The sequence below is a fragment of the Pseudorasbora parva genome, chromosome 15 (assembly GCF_024679245.1).
Source record: "Pseudorasbora parva isolate DD20220531a chromosome 15, ASM2467924v1, whole genome shotgun sequence".
In the NCBI taxonomy this organism is placed as follows: Eukaryota; Metazoa; Chordata; class Actinopteri; order Cypriniformes; family Gobionidae; genus Pseudorasbora; species Pseudorasbora parva.
This window is the reverse complement of record NC_090186.1, coordinates 22,459,494-22,482,512: the sequence shown is the minus strand read 5'-3', so window position 1 is coordinate 22,482,512 and position 23,019 is coordinate 22,459,494. Positions and strand designations below refer to the sequence as shown.

General features: G+C 42.4%; 1 protein-coding gene across 8 annotated transcripts in view; it reads right to left on the bottom strand.

Annotated features, from left to right (window-relative positions):
* Positions 1 to 23,019, bottom strand: part of tshr (thyroid stimulating hormone receptor) — a 258,468-nt gene that overhangs the window by 7,827 nt on the left and 227,622 nt on the right. For 6 of the 8 annotated variants that reach the window (XM_067417380.1, XM_067417381.1, XM_067417384.1 and 3 more), the window contains 4 exons: positions 22,148 to 22,222; positions 21,984 to 22,061; positions 20,079 to 20,147; positions 11,581 to 11,658 (listed from right to left, as the gene is read on the bottom strand). In XM_067417380.1, coding sequence (XP_067273481.1) covers positions 11,581 to 11,658; positions 20,079 to 20,147; positions 21,984 to 22,061; positions 22,148 to 22,222 — 300 coding nt within the window. The remainder of the gene's footprint in view (positions 1 to 11,580; positions 11,659 to 20,078; positions 20,148 to 21,983; positions 22,062 to 22,147; positions 22,223 to 23,019) is intronic. The other 2 variants (XM_067417385.1, XM_067417382.1) reach the window with 2 other exon arrangements.

Sequence of the window (23,019 nt, the reverse complement as noted above, 5' to 3'; positions counted from 1 at the left end):
ATTCGTATTATCTGGGGACCTCTGGTGATTTGTAATAATTGCAGAGAATGTCTGTGATCTTAATCCTGTGCGAATCGGCCGTGTCTGTAATTTGTAAAGTAAAAATTCCCCCGCAAATTAATTACCTACCATATTTTGCCGAACACCGAGGTCCTGTGATAGTCCCGTGCGAATCGACATCTCTGTTATATGGTCAGGATTAGGTGGATTGTACATAATTTTTGCACACTTTTTTTCTTCCTGTGAGCATTTCTATCTTTATCTTTCACGAAGAATAAAGTCTGGATTCATAATGCACCGTTTTGAATTCCCGTGCAGCCACGCCCACACGGATTATACTTTCACTTTAGAATGAGTATCAATTTGGGAGTAATCTGATTGAATGGTGTGTTTAATATTAACACCAATACTGTTCTTAATGAAAAACTGAACAGTAGCCTACAGTACAATGACAAGCTTGTTTAAATAGCCACTTTTGCATTTGAAACTGAATCTTCCGCCGTATATCGTCAGCTTCTCACTCGTGATAAATTAAATCTGATTCCTGCCGCTGGTCTGAGCTCAGTTCATGGTGTCTGTTCGCTAACTGAACGAAATTATGTTTATTTATTAGGCTACTGTAAAATAATCAAAACGATATCGATGCTTGTTTATGATTTCATACAGCTATATAGCCTATCTATAACGAAGTCTATCGTATCAGGGAGCAGTCAGTAAATTCAAGTTAAATCACAGGCTTGCTTATCTCGTGCGAATGCGCCACGCAAAACTCAGATGTGAGGGAGTCATTTCTAAATCACAGAGGTCCCTATAATACTAATCCCGTGTGAATAGTGCTGTAGATAGCCGAACCACTTCCACGCCAAGTTAGTCTTTCTTCTCTTATCAACTATTTCTTTACATCATGATGGCGCCGCGGATGGCCGCCTCGGTGTGCAGCTCCTCAGTTATTGTGTTGTTTTTCTTTGTTTGTTCTGCGCTAAGTCATTCTTTTCCGATCCGTTTTACAAAAGACGAACCACTGGACATTAGGACACACACACCAGACAACATATCTATATTTTTTGAATATTCGGACGTTTTGCGGGACATTCTCGTTGGAGGGGCAGCTGTGTTTTTAAAACGCGCGGCCGGACTCAAACGAGGGAAGCGAGCCAGCGAGCTGGTTAAACTCCGCTCGCGCGGCCTCCGCACTGCACTCCCCAGTATTCATCTTGCGAATCTCCGATCCCTTCCTAACAAAACGGACAAACTTCTTCTCCTCTCCCGCATTAACAGGGACTTTAATAACTCTGCTGCACTGTGCTTCACTGAAACCTGGCTGAGTGAAGCCATTCCGGACAACGGACTACATCTGCCGGGCTTCCAGCTGTTCAGAGCGGATCGCATCACGGAACTAACAGGGAAAACGAGAGGTGGTGGATTGTGTTTCTACATTAACGAAAGTTGGTGTTCAGATGTAACAACGCTGAAGAAGATGTGCTCTCCTAACTTAGAGGCGCTTTTCATAAACTATAAACCTTTTTACTCGCCACAAGAATTTTCCTTGTTCGTTCTCGTGAATGTTTACATTCCTCCAGACGCGTGCGTGAACGCGGCACTGCAGCAGCTGGCTCAACAAATAGCTGAAACAGAACAAAGATACCCAGACTCTATTTTAATCATTCTTGGAGATTTTAACAAAGCAAATCTCTCCCGTGAACTGCCAAAATACAGACAGCACGTTACATGTCCCACCAGAGAGAGTAATATACTGGACCACTGTTATACAACAATTAAACGGAGTGCATATCACTCCGTCCAACGGGCAGCTTTGGGGTTGTCTGATCACTGTGTGGTTCATCTTATACCGACCTACAGGCAGAAACTGAAATCAGCTAAACCTGTAATAAGGACTGTAAAAAGATGGACTAATGAAGCAGAGCAGGACTTACAAGCCTGCTTCGATTGCACTGATTGGACTGTTTTTGAAGCTGCTACCACCGATCTGGATGAGCTCACAGATACTGTAACATCATACATCAGTTTCTGTGAGGATACATGCATTCCTACCCAGTCTTTCTTATCATTCACAAATGATAAACCATGGTTTACTGGGAAACTCAAACAGCTTCGTCATGCCAAAGAGGATGCTTACAGAAGTGGGGATAAGATCTTGTATAACCAAGCCAGGAACAGACTGACAAAGGAGATCAGAGTTGCTAAAACAAGCTACTCTGAAAAGCTGAAAAACCAGTTTTTCACCAACTACAAGTCACCATCCCCCCGAGGTGTAGAGAATCCCCAACTGGCTGACGATCTGAATGCATTCTACTGCAGGTTTGAAAAGCCCAGTCTCACACCCCACACCCACCCTGATCTGCACTTCACACCCTCACCATCACCTCCTGCAACCCTCCAGGACCTGTACTCTTCCAGAGTGAGGAAAAGAGCGGGTAAAATCATCATGATTACTTATATTATTTATTATTTATATTTATTCTTACCACCCAAATACTGTAAATGCTCATAATCTATGTCTTCTGACTAAATGTAACCGTGACCTTATACTGTTCATATTTTTCTTCATATTTTTATTCTTAGAATTTTTTTTATTACCGTGTTGTATTGTATTGTTTATGTGCACTGGAAGCTTCAGCACCAAAAAAAAATTCCTTGTGTGTGAAAGCACACTTGGCAATAAAGCTCTTTCTGATTCTGATTCTGATTCTTTCTCCTTACTTGTGGAAGCTCGTCCAGTCACATTTGTATTAGTCAGTGAAACTCTTTTTGTAGCTAAAACTTGCCGAGCACTGGCTGCGTGTCTGTGGTCTACGTCATCGCGCAAGTAGCCAATCGTGTTCTGCTCTTTCTGACGGCTGCGCCCTGAACGTCAGTCAGTGAGGAATGCTGTAATGTATATATCGAACCGACCGAACATCTTCGGGGGTCTTCTCGGTGAGAAGAGCACCAGTCGACGAACAGGGTTCCACTTAAACGCATAGAGGTGCCTCGTAGAGGGAGCTCTAGCGGAAGTGATGGTGTCTGCCACAGCCTGTGGCAGGCCACCAAAACCTCTGCGTCCCGTCCAGGGACCAGACATGGAGTTTCCAGTGGTCTGGACGCGGGTGCCAGAGGGTGCCCCGTCTCTGAGTCAGGAGGTCCTTCCTCAGAGGAATGGGCCAAGGAGGTGCTGTCGCAAGGAGCACTTGCTCCGAGAACCTTGTACTGTTGGGTCAGTATGGCGCCACCAACAGCACCTGCTCCTCGTCCTCCCTGACCTTGCACAGTGCCTGTGCAAGAAGGCTCACTGGGGAAAACGCATGTTTGCGTAGGCCCCGGGGCCAGCTGTGTGTCAGCGCATCCGTGCCGAGGGTCCCATCGGTCAGGGAATAAAACCACTGGCAATGGGCCGTGTCCGGGGCGGCAAACAGGTCTACCTGTTCAGCCCCGAAGCGATCCCAAATCAGCTGACCCACCTGGGTGTGGAGTCTCCACTCTCCCGGAAGCACTGGCTGCCGTGGGGGCTCGTCGACCGCACGATTGAGCCGGCCCGGAATGTGAGTGGCACGAAGTGACCTCAGATACTTCAGACTCCATAACAGGAGGTGGTGGGCAAGTTGTGACATGCGACGGGAGCGTAGACCACCCTGTTTGTTGATGTACGCTACAACCGCAGTGCTGTCCATACGGACCAGAACGTGCTTGCCCTGGAGTGGCGTCTTGACGCGGCTTAGGGTAGGACAATCTGCTACTAACTCTAGGCAATTGATGTGCCATTGCAGTTAAGGCCCCGTCCGCAGACCTGAAACCGCAAGCCCGTTACACATGGCACCCCAGCTGGTGGATGAGGCATCTGTGGAGACAATCGGATGCCTGGATACCTGTTCTAGGGGCACCCCTGCCCGTAGAAACACAGGGTTCCACCACGAGCTGAAGGTTTGGGGGCACTTCGGTGTAACTAAGACTCCACTGTGCCACGCCCACCTCAGGACTCGGTCGTGTAGCCAGTGTTGAAGCGGTCTCACATGGAGCATCCCGAGCAGCATGACCACCGCCACAGAAGCCATATGCCCCAGGAGCCTCTGAAATTGTTTCAGTGGGACCGCCGTCCTGCTTTTGAACGAATTCAAGCAGTTCAACACTGACTGGACGTGCTCCTCTGTGAGGTGCGCTGTCAGGGCGACTGAATCCAGCTCCAAACCGAGAAGAGGGAACCTCTGCGTTAGGCAGAGTTTGCTCTTCTCCCAGTTGACCCGAAGCCCCAACTGGCTGAGGTGCAGGAGCACCATTAGCCCGAAGGGTGGGACCTCGTACTGATATGCTCCTCCGTTGACCACAGAGCGTAGAAACGGTCTGTGTCGCGGGAGGACCGAGACATTAAATGGCTGGAGGGGCCGGCTCGATCGCGTCCATCGCTAGTAGGACTGCAATCCCAGCCTGAAGCACCGGGGTGCGCTACTTCAACACAGAGGGGAAGTGAGCACCCCTGAGCTTGGGGAGACTCCGGACGAACTGAATTGCATAGCCGAGTCTGATGGTGCAGATGAGCCAGCAGGATGGGCTGGGGAGTGCTAGCCAGGCCCCAACGACTGCACCAACGGGACTAACGGCACCACAGACGTACCCACAGCGGGGCAGCGCAGCGGCATGCAGGGACCCCGACCCGGACGGCGCGGAGGTGGCCTGTGGTGGGGTCTGCGTGCACGTGGCCTTACCTGCTTCCGCTGAGGGGCGATTGGAGAGGCGCCTGAGGGTGACAAGTCATGAAAGCGTCGAACACCACCAAGCGCCTCTTGGCACCCAGAGAATTTGGAAACTGCTCTTTTTGTGAAGTTTTGGGTACCATTGGCCGTGGCCAGTGGCAGACAGATGTATTTGTCACAAGGGAGCCCCCCGGCCCTCCTCCAGGGGGAGGAAGTGGTGCTGCTGCACTTCCTGTCGAGCAGGATCCTCCATCTCTGGGTGGCCCATCTCAGGGTCTTTTACGACGGTGCTTACCACCTGGCTTGGCAGCGGCCTGAGCGGGCTGGACGTCCTTCCCGCGGGAGGCTGCTGCTGGGCTGCGGTGGGAGCGGGGGAGGCGGTGGGCGGACGCCCCCAGCGACGATGTGCCGGGTGGCCTCTGTCTGCTTCTCGGCGGCCAAGAACTGCTGGGTAAAGCTCTCGACCGCATCGCCGAACAACCCAGCCGACGAAATAGGGGAGTCCAGGAACCGGGTCTTATCAGTCTCCCTTATATCGGCCAGGATGAGCCAGAGATGCCGCTCCTGGACCACCAAAGTGGACATCGTCTGGCCAATAGTACGGGCGGCGGTTTTCATGGCATGCAGGGCGGACGCGGCCTGGCCACTGGACCTGTAGGCCTTCGCGGTCAGACTGGAAGAGACTCTACAAGCCCTGGACAGGAGCTTCGGGTCCCCGCGCCAGCTAGAGACGGATGTCGGACACAGTTGCATTGCAACGGCCCGCTCCACCGGCGGGAGACCCTCATATCCCCTGGCCTACCCGCCGTCAAGGGTAGTGAGGAGGGAGGAGCCACCAGGTCGCCCGCGGGCGCTAAACGGTGCTTTCCCCGACCTAGTCAGCTCCTCATGCACCTCCGGGAAGAAAGGCACCAATCGAAACCAGTCGTCCAACCTAGAAGGTTTGGGACGTGGTGGAGGGTTCCACTCAAGCCCGACCTTTTCAGCGGCCCGGGAAAGCATAGCGGTCCACTCCGGGTCCGACTTGACCGTTGCCACTCTCGCAGAGGGAGGCAGTACAGCCGAATCTTCATCCCTAAAGAACTGAAACTCCCTCTCCAATGCAGCGATCAACATCTGTTCGTCCGCAGGTGCCCCAAAAGACACCTTCGGCCGCGCATGTGGGGGGCCGACGGGGTCATCCGGAAGCACCACCAGTTGCGGAGCTTGTGAGGAATTAGGGTCCCAAGTAACATGTATCTATAAAATTGTAAAAGGAAAATTTTAAATTTTTATATGATATAAAATATATTTAACGTATTTTGCTGTAAAACCACGTTTGTTTAAATGTTGCCAACCCATGTTGTACCTTTCACCATTTATCCAAATAGACAAAAAAATGTTTTGTGTCTGTAGAAGTTGCTTATTAACTTATATAAATTACTACCATAATTGAGGATAAAACTTTCACTTTAGAATAGGGGGTCAAATTGCCTTTATTAGTACTGTATTAATGGTAGTTGGGCTTAATTATTGACTTATTCTGGTCAATAAACTTAAATATAACTCAATAAGTGCCATAATTAATGAGGATAAAACTTTCACTTTAGAATAGGGGGTCAAATTGCCTTTATTAGTACTGTATTAATGGCAGTTGGGCTTAATTATTGACTTAGTCTGGTCAATAAACTTAAATATCACTCAATAAGTGCCATAATTAATGAGGATAAAACTTTCACTTTAGAATAGGGTCAAATTGCCTTTATTAGTACTGTATTAATGGTAGTTAGGCTTAATTATTGGCTTATTCTGGTTAGTAAACTTGAATATCACTCAATAAGTGCAATAATTGAAGAGGATAAAACTTTCATTTTAGAATAGGGGGTCAACTTTGCTTTATTACACTATTTTAGTCAACAGAATGGCACAGAAATATAATTACATCACTACACAAAAATAATATATGGCTTATTAAGTTGTAAATAATGGCTAATATGCCCTTTCTATTATGTTAAGTTAATCATTAATTACTATTGTGTCCATGCTTAACTAGTGTATACTTGTAAACAAACAAATAATTAATTACTAGTTTAACTAATGCATAATTAATGTTAAATTAATCTTTAATTACGTGTTGGTGCTTAACTAATGCTTAATTGTGAACAAGTTAATCATTAATTAATGCTTAATTAGTGCATTATTCTGAACCCTTAAAATAAAGTGTTACCAAACGTTTTAAGCTAGGAGTTTTGAGAGGTCTCTTTGAATCTTTATGAATATGGGCACTGGGCCCGTATTTATCAGTCTTAAGGGGGTCGCACACCGGACGCGGATCTCGGCGGCGCTCGGCGGCGCGCCGCGCAGCGTCTCAGGTATCGCACACCAGACGCGCACATTTTAAAAGGCTACGTTTATTATACATTTCCCCAAAATATGTTTAGACTTTATTCAAGCTGTTGAACTCAGAATGTAAAACAAATGTGTCTTGTAGCAAAGGTTGAAATCAGTATACCTTAACAATAATATACTTTTAATATAAAGCCTTGAAATGGCGCTCTGTGGCGCGGCAGGATTTAGAACAACTTCCTGAGTCGCCGCGGACAGGCGCCGAATGCCGCCACCGGTGTGCGTACACTCATTGAAAACAATGTGTTCGAATTTTAAAGACGTGGCGCGCCACCGAACTCCGCGTCCGGTGTGCGACCCCCTTTAGAGTTGATTCACAACAATTTGCTGTGCCACAAACAGGATTTTGGATGATGTCATAGGCATGGACTAATTACTGATTTGATTTCCTTATTTAAGAATATTCTCAGATAAATTTACATTGAATGTAGAAATTCCATTGAATGTTGAAATTCCATTGAATGTTGAAATTCCTTCAGTATAGAGGAGTTTACGTTCAGCATACATTTGACAATAAAGAATTTTCAAGAGAATACATTATAATATACACATTTGAAATGAAAGATAAACACATTTTCCACCAAGTCTTAATTACAAACTTAAAACTGGTGTGCTGTTAACTGACCTGCCTATATATGGCCTAGATTTTTTTATATAATCAGCCACCATGAATTCCAAAAGAAAACCGAACATGTGGGAGGAAGAAGCGTTACTGCTTGCTGAATCAGTCAAACCACAGATATTTTTTTTAATAAAGCCTAACATTAACCAGTGCTGAAAAAGATGATCCCTGCTCTCTCCAAATGATACCATTTGATTAACAGCTCATCTTCAAACATTTCAAAAACATTCACCCACTCTTGAAAAATGTGCACACGTCTCTGTCTCCTCAGTGCCATCATCACAAGCCCCTGCTGGCTACTCCTAACCACTTAAGATACCACTCGAGCTGTCTTAAGTAACTAGGAGAGTAAGAGAGAATCTTAGCTTTAAGAAATTTGGGCCGGGCCCGTGGGCTGGGCCCTGGGCCTGTATTTATCAAGCTTCTCAAAGTGCCCTTTTAGTCCTAAGTGCTGAGATTTATCGAAATTTAGGAATTAATGACTTAATAAAAATTTACTCCTACTTTCAAACTTAAGTATGAAAGCAAGTTATCAAATTTCTTGAAGCTAAGAATCCCTCCTACTCTCCGAGTTATTTAAGGCAGCTCGAGAGGTCTCTTAAGTGGTTAGGAGTTGCCAGGGGCTTGTGATGGCAGTGAGGAGATAGAGACGTGTGCAAATCTTTAAAGAGAGGGAGAATGTGTTCGAAAAGTTTGACGACAAGTTAATCAAACAGTATCATTTGGAGCAGGCATCATTTTTTCCGAGCACTAGTTAATGTTGGGCTGAACTTGCCTTTTATAATGTTTTCGCTGTTTGACTAATTCAGCAAGTAGTAGTGAGTGCTTCTTCCTCACACGAGTTTGGTTTTCTTTTGGAAGGTAGCAGATTATATAAAAATCTAAGCTATATATAGGCAGGTCAGTTAACAGCACACCAGTTTAACATTTTTAAGTAAGACATGGTGCAAAACGTGTTTATCTTTCATTTCATATCATAATGTATTCTCTTAAATTCTTTATTGTCAAATGTGTGTTGAATGTAAACTCCTCTTAGGAATTTCACTATTCAATATTAATTTATCTCAGAATATTCTTAAATAAGGACAACTATTCAGTGATTGGTTCATGTCAATGACATCAATGACGGGCCCTGGGCCTGTATTTATCAAACATCTTAGAATTACTCTCAAGACCACTGCTAAGAATTGACTTAAGAATAAAAAATGCTTGGCTCAAAGGTCCGCTTAAAAGTTATTTATCAAACATCCCAATCATACTTTAAGTAAAGTGTAGGAATAAATCTTAAGTGTCATTCACGACACTTCGCTGTGCCACAAATAGGATTTTGGAAGATGTAATAGGCATGAACCAATCACTGAATAGATGTCCTAATTCAAGTATATTCTCAGATAAATTCACATTGAATGGTGAAGTTCCTAAGAGGAGTTTACATCCAACACACATTTGACAATAAAGAGTTTTCAAGAGAATACATTATAATATACATATTTGAAATGAAAGATAAACATGTTTTCATCCAATCTTAATGTCTCAATGTGTAACTGGTGTGCTGTTAACTGAACTGTCTATATATAGCCTAGATATTTTTTATATACATGATCAGCCACCATGGATTCCAAAAGAAAACCGAACTGGCAGGAGGAAGAAGCGTTTGCTACTGCTTGCTGAATTACTCAAACAGCATTTGATTTATTTATTTATTTATAAAACCCAACATTAACCAGCGCTGAAAAAGATGATGCCTGCTCTGTCCAAACGATACCGGATTAACTGCTTGTTGTCAAACATTCCGAACACATTCTCCCTCTCTTGAAAGATTTGTGCACGTCTTTGTCTCCTCAGTGCCATCACAAGCCCCTACTGGCAACTCCTAACCACTTGAGAGACCTCTCGAGCTGTCTTAAATAACTGGGAGAGTAAGAGTGATTCTTAGCTTTAAGAAATTTGATAACTTGCTTTTATACTTACGTTTGAAAGTAGGAGTAAATTTCATGAATTCTCAGCACTTAAGACTATAATAGCACTTTGAGAAGCTTGATAAATACAGGCCCTGATTTTTTTTAGAGATATTTCCCCCAAAATGAAAACTAGCCCATGACTACCCTTGAGATATCCTAGGTGTATATGACATTCTTCTTTCAGACAAATACAATTGGAGTTATATATAAAAAAAAAAATCCTGGCTCTTCCAAGCTTTATAATGACAGTGGATGGCTGTTTCTGTTTTGAAGTCCATAAAAGTATATTTATCCATCATAAAAGTGCTCCACATGGCTCTGGGGGGTTAAATAAAGACCTTCTGAAGTGAAGCGAAACGTTTGTGTAATATGTAAAACTTTACAAACTGTAATCTCTAACTTTGTCAAACTGGTCATACATGCATTCACAAGACACTGGTGTTCCAGCGTATTACATTTAACACAAACATGGTGTTTCGCTTTTTTTCTTTATTAACCCCCTGGAGCACTTTTATGATGGATAGATGCACTTTTATGGACTTTAAAACAGAAACACTCATTTACTGCCATTATAAAGCTTGGAAGAGCCAGGCCATATATATTGTCATATATATTGTTATTCCATATTTGTTTTCACTCCTCAAATAAAGATTAGAACGCTTATGAATCAGTGTATTGATTCATGACGGCAATGTCATGTGATTTCAGCAGTTTGGCAGTTTGACACCGAATCATGAATGAATCCGAATCATGAATGAATGAGCTGATTCATAACCATTCGAATCTTTATTTGAGGATTGAAAACAAACACGGAAGAGAAGACAACGCTAAATACAGTTGTAGTTTTTGTTATTTTTGGACCAAAATGTATTTTCGATGCTTCAAGAGATTCTAATTGATGTCACAGATGGACTACTTTGATGATGTTTTTATTACTTTGGACATGGACAGTATAGTGTGCAGATTTAAAGTAAGCTGGAGGTAAGATGGTAAGGTAACATGGAGTAAATGCAGCTTTAAGGCAAGCTGTGGTTCCTATATTGTGATGTGAGAAATGTGAATGGTTTGGCTGTGTTCTTTTTGTGATTTCACTGAAACAGAGAGCAGGTTCTGGATAAGAAAAAAACAGGAAAGCAGTTTCAGTATCGCCCAAATAATCGTATTTCTCACTTGGCTATTTTATTTTTCTCTAAAAAACAAAATCACCTTCCTACAGGATCATCACACACAGAGAGACAAAAATGTCCATTATAATATGAGTTTGTTGTTGTTTCTGTTTTAAATCCAAATGTTCCAAAGAGTCTATTGTGCAACATGAGTTTAAAATTAAGTAATAAAAAAATGCAGACTGCTTGTCTGATTTTGTCATTTTGGGAAAGTTAACCAGTGACCTCATAGCAATGATTTCACGCTGATCTGACTCCTGAGAGGGTAGCTGAGAGGCCACATTATTAACTTATTAAAAAAACAACAACTATGATTTCAGCAGACCTACATTAGAAGTCAGATAAGACATTACTATGGTATATGACTTATATTAAAAGTATTTAGTAAATATATTTTCACACTTAGAGAAAAATTGTAAGTTAGTAACACCATTAAATAGTAGGCTACCATTAGGAAATCTGTATTAAACAGTAGTACATAATCTTTAGTCAGTAAAACAACCTGTTGTTTTGATGTTTTAAGAGAGTGCAAGCATTAGATGTTTTCCATCAAGAGTGTCAAAGAATTGTCATTTTTTATGCATTTCTGTGATATGACACGACTTTTTATTTTATTTTATATAAAAATAATTCCAGAACACTGTTCCCCAAAACACAATTAAATAATTTATGGCCATAGGCTTCAAACCCTGAATAAAAGATCTCAGAGGGATCTACAGACACTGAATCTCAAGTGCTTTTAGGAAACAAAAGGCACTCACAGAAGCATTGGCCCACTACTAGTCCCAGCAAACATTCTCTCATCTAGTACTGTCAGCTGCTTATTTCTATGCAGGTACCTGAAAAGAAAAGGAATGAAAATGTCCAATAATGTAATTAAATGTAATAACTAGTTATTATATTTTTCTGTGGTGCTTGTTAAGGGTCAAACAATCATATAACCATCCCATAAATATTTAGTACAATATTTGCGCTATAGAAATGGACAATATCTGTGCTGCTGGCTGAGAAAAAAATTATTTGGGATCATAGTTCCCTTTCATAGGTTCACTCGACACTGCAAACTGTCGCTACGGGAATTACTTCAACTATCTGAATGTCTGAAGCCCTTTTACCATCACGCTAATTGATTGACGAGTGATGCTTAGCTTATGTGCGTGTGCTAGGCATCATATCGTCAGATTTTAATACTTCAGGAAGTTGATCTTTCTGTAAACCCATTGAAAACTTTTCTTGTATTCATAGCTACCCCCTTTCAGAGCAATTTTCACTCCTATAAGCGGACACGATAAACTACAGAAGATGCATCGACCCATGTGTCAGGTTTATTACAGGAGTAGACACTCATGACAGGTGCATGCTATGTTTAGGCATTAAGCATGCTCAGGCCACGCTTAACCGTCTATCTGACTGTCAACACTGCAACGGCCTGCGTTTAAAAGTGTTGCGCTCGAGGCTCTCTGCCTTTACAATACACCACCTGACTAATTTCTGCTTCTCCGTTTCTGCAAATGCTGAAGCATGGCATGAGATAGACACTTGGGATGACATTGGCGAGTCTAAGCACCTGGAGAGTGAGCAGACGGATTATGATCCCTTTTTCTCTCTCCCCTGTTCGCGTCCACGCCCTCTAAAGCAGTGGCGACGACAACCTGGTTTTCTTCGTTCATCACAGAATGCGGCCCATCCCAGAAGCTTGTTACATTTTCTTTTGGTTGTGGCTTTTTTGATGAGGATGTGCTATATACGGCGGCTTTTGATTCCGAAAGGCTCATGGGCAAATTATGTAGTTCTCTCCACACACACACCCCGGAGACTGACCCAGCTCTGGAGAGCTGTTGAACTGAAACTTTGAACTGAACTTGAAAGTTTATTTTGAACGCCAGTGGGAGGGACTTATGTTCTGTGACAAAGAAAAGAGTATAATAAAAAGTACCCAAGTCTCCAACAAGCCGACCCTGCCTTCGTTAGAGTGTTTAAGTCTGAACAAGCGAGTCTAGGTATATTGGTGCAGAACCAGTGGTTGCTTTGTAGGCGAGAACCAGTGCCTTGAATTTGATGCGAGCAGCCATTGGCAACCAGTGCAGTCTAATGAAGAGAGGCGCTCTCTTCAGCTTGTCAAAGACCACTCTCGTCGCTGCATTCTAGATTAGTTGTAAGAGTTTGATAGTGCGTGCTGGAATGCCAGCTAGAAGAGCATCACAATAGTCCAGTCTGGAGAGAACAACAGCTTGGACCAGGAGTTGTGCAGTCTGTTCTGATACGAAGGGTTTTACTGAAGGGATGTCATGTGTTAGTCAGGACAAACAACATAACAGTGATATCAAGGAGGTTCATCCTACAATCATCAAGAAGGTTTACGCTCACAGACCAATTTTTTGTCAAGCAGTTCACATTCTGGGCCGTTTGAACCCTGGAGCAGACTTGCTGTCGAGGGGCCTGGAGGTTACATACTCAGGTGGTGGACCTCATATGGCAGAGGTTCGGTCGAGCGGAGATAGGTATTTTCACTTCAAGCACAACTATGCACAGCCCACTTTGGTTTTCCCTCTCACCACAGTCCCCTCTGAATACAGATGTGCGGACCAATCTCTTTGCTTTTCCAACGATTCGCCTGGTGCCAGCAGTGCTGCTCAGTGTGATTGGACAGGGTGAGAAGTCTATTGTTTGTGGCCCCTCATCTGGTTTTCAGACCTGGTCAGTCTGTTAGTCGGCCCTCCGAGGGATATTCCCCTTAGACTGGACCTATTGACACAAGCTCAGGGAATTATCTGGCACCCCTGTTTGGACTTGTACCCCGTGGGTATGGCCCCTGAGTGGGGTGCGTTAAGATGTTCTGGTCTCTCTGAGGAGATTAAGGGCCCCCTCCACGAGGTGTCCTTATGCCTTCAAGTGAAAGTTGCTCACCTCTTGGTGTACATTATGTAATCTAGAACAAGTTAGTTGCCCTATCGGTTGGTATACTGGAGTTCTTACAGAGTCGCTTTTTGGCACATCCACTGAAAGTTTAGTTTAAGTTTCTGACCCTTAAAACCATTCTTTTAATGGCATTGTCCTCTCTAAAGAGAACAGGGAACCTGCAAGCCCTGTCTATTAGTTGTTCTTATATGGATTTTGTCCCGAGACTGGTTAGAGTCATGCTGTGACAAAGGCTGTGTGTCACTATATGAGGACACGGACGCATAAACTTCATGAGATTTTACCATTTCATTTGAGAAAACGGTCATATCATGAACACAGACACTCAAAGGTCAACTTAAAGGCAACCCGTCAAAATAAAATTGTGGTTTGATTTTAAGACATTGACAGAATATATTAGAATACTGTTGTAGCTTACAGTAGATTTAACTATGTCTCGTTACAATAATAATACATCGCTACTAATAATAATAATTATGCCTAGATGGCTGCTTATTTTTCAGTTGATCTTTTATTTATAAACAATGTTTACTTTTAAACAACAGTCTTTAAATGTTTATGTATTGTTTACTTATAATGATTATCACCATAAATAATACAATTATTAAAATTAATTAAAACAAATTTAGTTAAAATTTATTTAAATAAAATAAAATAAAATAAAACATTTTGCTGTGGTACCGAAAGTACTGTCAAATTTTTATGGTATTGGTACCGACTACTGGAACTACTACAACACTCTTTAATGTGTAAAACAGTTTGGATAGTATATAATTTGATAGATTTGATAGATTTGATAGATTTGAGAATTATGATGCATTATTTAAGAGTTTTAAGTATTGTATAACATGAGTAGCTCTTGGCAGCTTTCCTTTTTAAAAAGTAGCTCTCAAATGAAAAAAATTTGTAGACCCCTGCGTTATGGTATATCGTTCCCATAGCGACGGTTTGCAGTGTCGAGTGAACCTATGAAAGGGAACGTCTCGGTTACGTATGTAACCTTGGTTCCCTGAGTAGGGAACGAGACACTGTGATTCCGCCCATTCCCTTTCTTCGAGTAGCAGCTTCCTTCGTCTTTAAAATCTGAACGATATGACGCCTAGCAAGCACATTTAACAGGGACGGAATTTTACTTTTTTGTCCACCGACCACTGTGGCTGGTGGATTTAAGAATCTACCAGCCACTCAATGTTTTTACCAGCCACTTTCTTGTTTTTAACCAACAATGTGTAACTGCATGTGGAAATTAATACTACAAGCTCTTCAATACTTCAGCAGTTTGTTTAATCTCAAGTCTCAATGAAATACTGACATTTTCTCTTTCTCTCTTATAAACACACAAACCATAAATTGATATACATTTCATTGAATGAGCAGGGCTCTGTGGTCTATGCGCTATGCTTTTTACCTGGATGTGGCATTTGGATGATTCATGGTCTATTATGGCTTCCACTTCCTAGGGCGGCACTAAGCGTCACTAGCCAATCAATTGGAGTGATGGTTAAAGGGCATCAGACATTCATCACGCCGAAAAGCATTCCCATAGCAATGTTTCACAGTGTCTCATTCCCTACTCAGGGAACCAAGGTTCCCTTTCGTTCAGTCACTCCGAGTAACGTCAGTGACTGAGGAGTGGGGGTTTCACTTAGAAGCCATTTCAACTTCGAGAATTAAAAGGTGCCCAATGGCAGTGCCAATGCCATGGGCATGAAGAATTTGCATAGCGGAATCCGCCCCACCGCGTGTGTATAAAAGGAAGTGCGCTGGCATGTTCGCATTAATTTCTGCTTCGGAGCCAAGAGCACATACACTCTTCACTCCTCAAAGGCTTCTGTCAGCTTCTTCGAGACGAGCAGCCTTCCAGTCTTTGTTGGTGTGACGGCGCGTTCCAGCGATCGCATACTTCCTGCCTGCTGATCAGACGATCTAGTATCCAGCTGGTGTGTGGTTCCCTGGGCACTTTGGCATCGACTGCGAGGTTTCCTCTCACAAAAAGAGCCCACACGTGGCACGTCCTTTTCAGGATGTCTCACCCGTGTGCTTCTGCGTGCGGTCGTTCTCTTCCACCTTCCGATTGGCACTATCACTGTCTGACCGTTCGGTGGCCTCCTCCACCTTCACTTCTCACGGAGCAGGGCCTTTTGGTCGCCCCATACTGGCACGGCTGGACCTGGTTCCTAGAACTTGTACTCCTTGCGACAGCCCCTCCCTGGCATATTACTCTGAGGACGGTCCTCCTATCACAGAAATGGGGCACCCTATGACACCCGTGTCCTGATCTTTGGAACCTCCACGTGTGGCTCCTGGACGGGACATGGCAGGGTTGAGTATGCTACCACCTGCGTTGGTGGCTACCATCCCTTCCTCTATGGCAGAGTCTACCAGACATGCCTATGTGTTGAAGTGGAACCTCTTCATCACCTGGTGTTCTTCTCGCCAAGAAGACCTCTGTAAATGCCCGATTGGGTTAGTGTTCTTGTTCCTCCAAGAAGGGTTGGAACGAAGGCTGTCTCCTTCCACCCTTAAAGTATATGTGGCCGCTATATCTGCCCACCACAATCTCTTGGAGAATAAAAGGTAAGTCAGCATGACCTGATCATCAGGTTCCTGAGGGGGGCAAGGAGACTAAATCCTCTTTGTGGCCCCCTCGTACCCTCTTGGGACCTCGCAGTAGTCTTAGATGCTCGGCAGAGGCCTCCCTTCGAGCCATTGCGGTCAGTTGATCTTAAGTTTCTGTCAATGAAGACAGCGCTCCTAATCGCTTTGGCCTCCATCAAGAGGGTGGGGGACCTGCAGGCATTTTTGGTTAACGAAGGGTGCCTGGATATCAGGCTGGGCAATTCTCACATGATCCTGAGACCCCAGCCTGGATATGTGCCAAAGGTTCCCACTACTCCGTTTAGAGATCAGGTGGTGAACCTGCAAGCGCTGCCTTTTTTAGTGGAGGCAGACCCAGCCTTGGCACTGCTCTGTCCAGTATGGGCTCTTCGTGCTAACGTAGACAGAACGCAGTTTTTCAGGACCTCAGGCCAGCTCTTTGTCTGTTATGGTGGGAAGCTGAAGGGGAAGGCTCTCTCAAAGCAGAGGTTGTCTCACTGCATAGTGGACACCATTGTTTTGGCATACCAGTGGCAGGGGCACCCATGACCCCTTGGGGTTCTCCTCTTGGGCTTTAACGCATGGCGCTCCGCTAACAGACATCAGCTGAGCTGCAGGCTGGGTGACACCAAAAACATTTGCTAGATTCTACAATCTCTGAGTGGAGCCTGTGTCCGACTATGTACTCGACAAGTGTACGGCGACAAGTGGCCAGTAATGGACTAGTCTCAGGTGTTTTTGCTTGCTTGCCATTCCACTACACGGACTGAATACGTGCAATATTTTTCAAGTGAGCTTTCCAGAAGCCCTGAGCTCCTCCAGAACAGTCGACACCGACACCAGTAAGTCTGCCCTATCTAGCCAGGCCCTCGTGTCCGGCCAGGTGCCGCCATGTGCATGGTTCACCTTAGTATTCCTTTGTTAGATGGGAGTCCTTTGTCCACACTAGTCTTACGACAGGGACCTCGCATCTACGCAGGGCACTGGAAGACAGCCGAGTGGTGTGATTTTATTGGGACCCCCATTCGTCAGTCACTCACATTACTTGGAGTGACTAAATGAAAGGGAACGTCTCGGTTACCTATGTACCTTCGATCCCTGAGGAGGGAACGGAGACATAACATCCCTCTGCCACATCCGCCGTACTGCTGAAACGGGCAGGAGTTCAGTCTTGGCTCATCAGCAGGTAACATAATGCGAACATGCCAGCGCACTTCCTGTTATACCCAGACGGTGGGGCAGAGTCCGCTATGCAAATTCCACATACCCATGGCATTGGCACTGCCATTGGGAGCTTTCTTAGATCTTGAAGTTGATAGGCTTCTAAGCGAAACCCCCCATTTGTCAGTCACTGACGTTACGTCTCCGTTCCCTCCTCAGGGAACAAGTGTTACATATGTAACCGAGATGTTACATATGTAACCAAGATGTTACAACTTGTAAACAACATTTGGGACAAGAATATCATAAAGATTCTTTGGGGCCAAAAGAAACCATCTAGCAAAATGCCAACACATAAGCATAACATTTTCTTTAAAATATCCAGAAGTTATATACAATCTCCAGTATTCTAAATAAACACAGTATTATATATTTTTTTAAATTGCTTACAAACTATTTTTGAAAATTCACTGTAAAAAAATAAAAGTTCAATAAGTTATGACAACGTGTTTTTGCATTGTTTTAACTCATCAAATAAGTTTTACAAGATGTAACTAATTTTTTAAAGTCGGTTAAACATAATCTAAGTTAAAATAACTTCAACATCCAAATCGATTGTCCTTAAAAATGTCATGCTGTGACGTTCTTTATTTTTTATTTATCAAAACTCTACAGACAAAACCACAAAACAATTTGGGTAGGCCAAATCCAGGCGGAAATCCCCCCCAAAATTGTATTTTTTTATAGTGTATCTTTTACATTGACAATTGTTTCAAGGCAGCTTCATTAAAAATATTGCAGGAATATTGCAACAAAATTGGATTCGGCTGTACAGTCGTTTTGGCGAAAACTGTGATTGCATCAGCTCATTGCAATTTATCATGTAGCGACAATGTGGGCAGATCAGTGATATAGCTGAAATAGTTAATTTAGTCATTAATTTTATTTAGACATTTAGTAGAAAACTTAGATCGAAATTTCAGTGTCCCCAACTGAGCAAGCCAAGACAAAGACAACAGTACCAGTCAAAGGTTTGGAAACATAACTATTTTCAATGTTTTTGAAAAAAGAAGACTCTTCTGCTTATCAAGCCTGTAGCAAAAACAATATTATTATGAAACATTTGTACAATTTAAAATAACTTTTTTATGTTTTAATATATTTTAAAATGCAGTTTATTTCTGTGTCAAAGCTAAATTTTCAGAAATCATTCTATGCTGATTTGTAACCAAAAAAAAAACCAATTTGTTAACAGTATTAATGTTTAAAACAGTTATATATTTTTATTCAGGATTATTTTAGGAACAGATCTGTTTAAAAGAACAGCATTTATCTGAAATATAAAGTGCTTGCAACAATCTAATGCATCCTTGCTGAATACATGTATTTTAATTCCGTTCAAAACAGTTCAAAAGAACAGCATTTATCTTAAATATAAAGCTTTTGCAACATTATAGACTTACTGATCAATCTAATGCATCTTTACTAAATAAAATCATTACCTTCTTTGAGCAATTAACACTCAAGTAACACTTTTAGTGTGTGATCATTAAAAAAAAACTGTAAACGCTGCTTCATTAAATGCACTAGAGAAACATTTGAGCATTTTTAGATTCTTCAAAAATTCTGAATTTCAAGGCTTGCTAGAAGGGTCCACCTTTACAAGCAATCTAACAATCTAGAAATAGAGGTTTACTATTGCACATTTCATAGGGTGTCTTTGTGCTTTTGCATGTTGACATTGGACTGCTAAATCAGGCAAAGACATTAGCAAGAGATTACAACCTGAGGGAGTCTGCGATATGAGGGGGATTGACATTAATACCCCATATTCTCAGCAGAAACCCCTAGGAGCAGTAGTTAATGACACCAGCAGTTAATAACAGTGCCCCCAAAGTGTTCTTTACAAAAGTATACACGTTTCTCATGAAATAGAGAAGAAACTGGTTATTCAGATTATAGAATCAAGTATGAATGAATAGTTCAACCAAAGATGAAATTTATATCATTATTTACTCATATTCGACAAAAACAAAAAAGCTCCATAAGTAGCCCATACAGCTTCCACACTGTTATACAGTACATTTTCTAAAGCATTGGTGGGGAACACTGATCCTAGAAGGGTAGTGTCCAGCAGAGTTCAGCTCCTACCCTAATCAAACACACCTGAAGGTAATCAAGGTCTTCAGGATTATGAAAGTTACAGGCAAGTCAGGGTTTTATTCTGGGTAGGAGCTAAACTCTGCAAGAGACTGGCCCTGCAGGATCAATGTCCCCCACTCCTGTTCTAAAGCAATATGATAATTTTGTGTGAGCTACAGACCAAATTTTAAGTGGTTGTGGGTCTTTTTCTCATTTCTCAATTTTTAGAATATTTTATTGCTGCTTTTGGTGTTTTTGGAATGATGTATGACATAAGGAGTGAATAATTATATGATTTATTTTTCAGTTTTGGTTAAGTTTTGGTAATTCTGTTAGTACATCAATGCTTCATAAATGTGGTACATTAAACTGTTTATGGTTTTAAATGCATTTTCAGCATTTGTATTTGTGTTATACAAGTTTTTATAAAGAATTTTACACTGAGTCCAGCTTTGTGCCATTGAAAGCATGGTGTTGGACCTTTGTAAAGCCATTGCTGCAGAGCCTCCTGTTGAATGAAAGCAAGAAATAACAGTCATGGCCTTGTGCAACATTCCTGCTAAGAAGTAGTACATACTTCTGGCTCCAATTTTGACAATATATAGTACATGTACAAGAGCAGACATGGAGATGGTTGAGTCCCTCAGTGACAAACATTTATAATAATACCAGAAACTAGAACAGTATTACAAATAGCCTTTACAAAAATAATTTAAAAAAGGGTTTTCAACAGAATCCTTCCCATATACCATACATATAAATATATACAGTTAAAAACACACCAACAAATTGTCATTGTGTTCAAAACATTTTTCTCTGCACGGGTTCGGGTACGCAAATTTAGCTGAAACAGGTGAAAAACATCCAACTGTGTTGGATATGGGTGCGGGTTGGGTCAGACAAGGGGGAAACACTAGCCTGACGTGGTCATACTCAATTCTAGTCAGAATATGAGTCTGAAACTGCTCCAATGGGCTGTGATTATGGGGTGTGTTTCAACCGAACCAGGAAAGACCTCAATTGGATAGACCTACAACCAATCAGAGCAACGAAGCGACACATTACGCTAGTTGTCAAATGTCAACAGAGCTCAACTGCACTGTGTTGCCAAGTCCACGTTTTTTTCCTTGAGTTGTTTTCTATGTCCGCGGGTTGAAGCGACTATTATGTGATATATAGACCTATGAGTGCGAATTTTAGCTGGCAACCTTGCCAAAATAACACACATTTTACCCCCCAAACACCATTTTTTTCCCCCGGAGAACCCCCCGAGAAGCTATTGTTTAGGGCTAGTAGTTGGCAGGTTTTGTTGTAAAAACTTGGCAACCCTGTCTGCACACGCGCTGGAATAAACAATATTTGCCGGTGTTGTAAAAAATTAAATAATTTAATGATACACAGATTGCTTACCCAACATGATCATCATTTTTGAGAGAAATAGTGAAGGTGAATGCATATACAAACAAGCTCTACGTTTAGGATTCGAACAAATATAATCCAAGCCCCTTTGATGACGTGCATGATTTCGTTACTGTTTATCATCTGTCCATCATCGTCTAAACCCCACCCTGATGATTTCATTGGTCCGAACAGTTTCTGTTCGAGGATAATTAATCCTCTATGGGCGAACGGATCGCGGCCAGACCAAACCGTTCGGCTGGCATCCAGGCTAGGGAAACACGGGTTTAACACAGTCACATGCCAACGTAAAAATATATGCATATTTTTAGGAACACATCTACAAAAGTATGTCTTGCCTGTATTTCAAGTTAATAAAATAATTTCAAAACAATATTAGGTTATTTCTGCTGACACCGCTGCGCACCCTCCCAGGATTCTCTCTTTCAAAATATTACACAAGGCTTCAAGCTTGTTGCACACCAGAAGCAAAGCTCACCCCCGGACGTGCACATTATATACGCGTGAGCTTAGTTTTGAATCCACTTCTGACAGAAGAGCTGCACGATGTGTGCATCTTGTAGCACAGGGCCTGCCGCGGACAGGCGCCGAATGCCGCCTCCGGTGTGCGTACACTCATTGAAAATAATGTGTTCGAATTTTAAAGACTTGGCACGGTGAAGTAATTACTTTTGTATGACCTGGCAATAAATGGTGTAGGCCTATATAATGTTATATGCTAAACTGATTTTATTTCGGGTGCGGGTCGGGTATTGGTTCTATTTTAAGCGGGTTGGGTCGGGTGCGGATTTTAATTAATGCTCCATGTCAGAAAACAGGTCGGATGCGGTTTAACGCACTGCGAGTACGGGCGGGTGCGGATTTACAAAATCGGACCCGTGCAGGACTGGTTAGCATGACATTATTTGAAAATGTGACTACTTACACTGACAGCAGATCATTTGTAACGCCAAGAAAGGCATTAGATGGAATTTCAGCAATATAGGGATTATCGCTAATTTCTCTGCAGGAAAAACAAACATAAATTAAAAAGAATACCTTCAAAAACACTGATTTGTATGAAAACTGAAGCATTAGAACACTTCTCACAGTAGGAAGTATGAGTCATCAGCCTGGATATTGGTCAGGTCAGGGAAGATGGTGAGGCCTGTGTTGAATAAACCTCTGCAAACACAACACCTCCAGGTTATCATTCAATGGTCAGTTGTCCATAAAGACATATTGCTGGAGGTAACTGTAGTTTTTGTTTGAGTGCCCTTATGTTATTGATGAGGTGCGTAACATGTTTAAACCAATGTGGTTCATTGTGGACTGCATTGCATAATTAAAAAAAGAGACGTTTTTATAGGAAACAGCCGTGTAATTGAGTATGCACTGTAGTATGACAGTTCAAAAGTGAGTTATGTCACTGTACAGGTAACTCAAACCCGGGGCAAGAAGATGTTTGTTTAAGATTTTAATAATATCATGTTGTCATCAATTTTGTTACATGCCTGCACCAGGGCAGAAAAAAATTATATAAAACAGTGAGATTCCTCAGAATAACATCAACATCTATGTCTTGCAAACACTAATCTAAACTAATATCAGTATAGACAGACAGATCACTTGAGATCCACACTCAATGGTAGTTCACTGTTTTTCAAAGGTTTGATGTGTTTGTTTATGATACTCTCAACTGTGTTATAGCTTGTTTAAAGTCAATTCCCCATGACCCCATGTATTTTAACCCAAAATCAGTGCAGAGCATATGGATACTGTAGATCTGGGCACACTCATAACATAAATAATATGGAAATTAATTTTGTCTTGACAAATATTCAATAATATTCAGTGTTTAATAATACATTTCAGATAATATATATTGTACGTTTCAGTCGGTCACGTTCGTCGTACGTCGGAACTAGACCGACAAATTGAGATCTGACCTCAGAGACCTATCCACTTCGAGTATGTAAAAA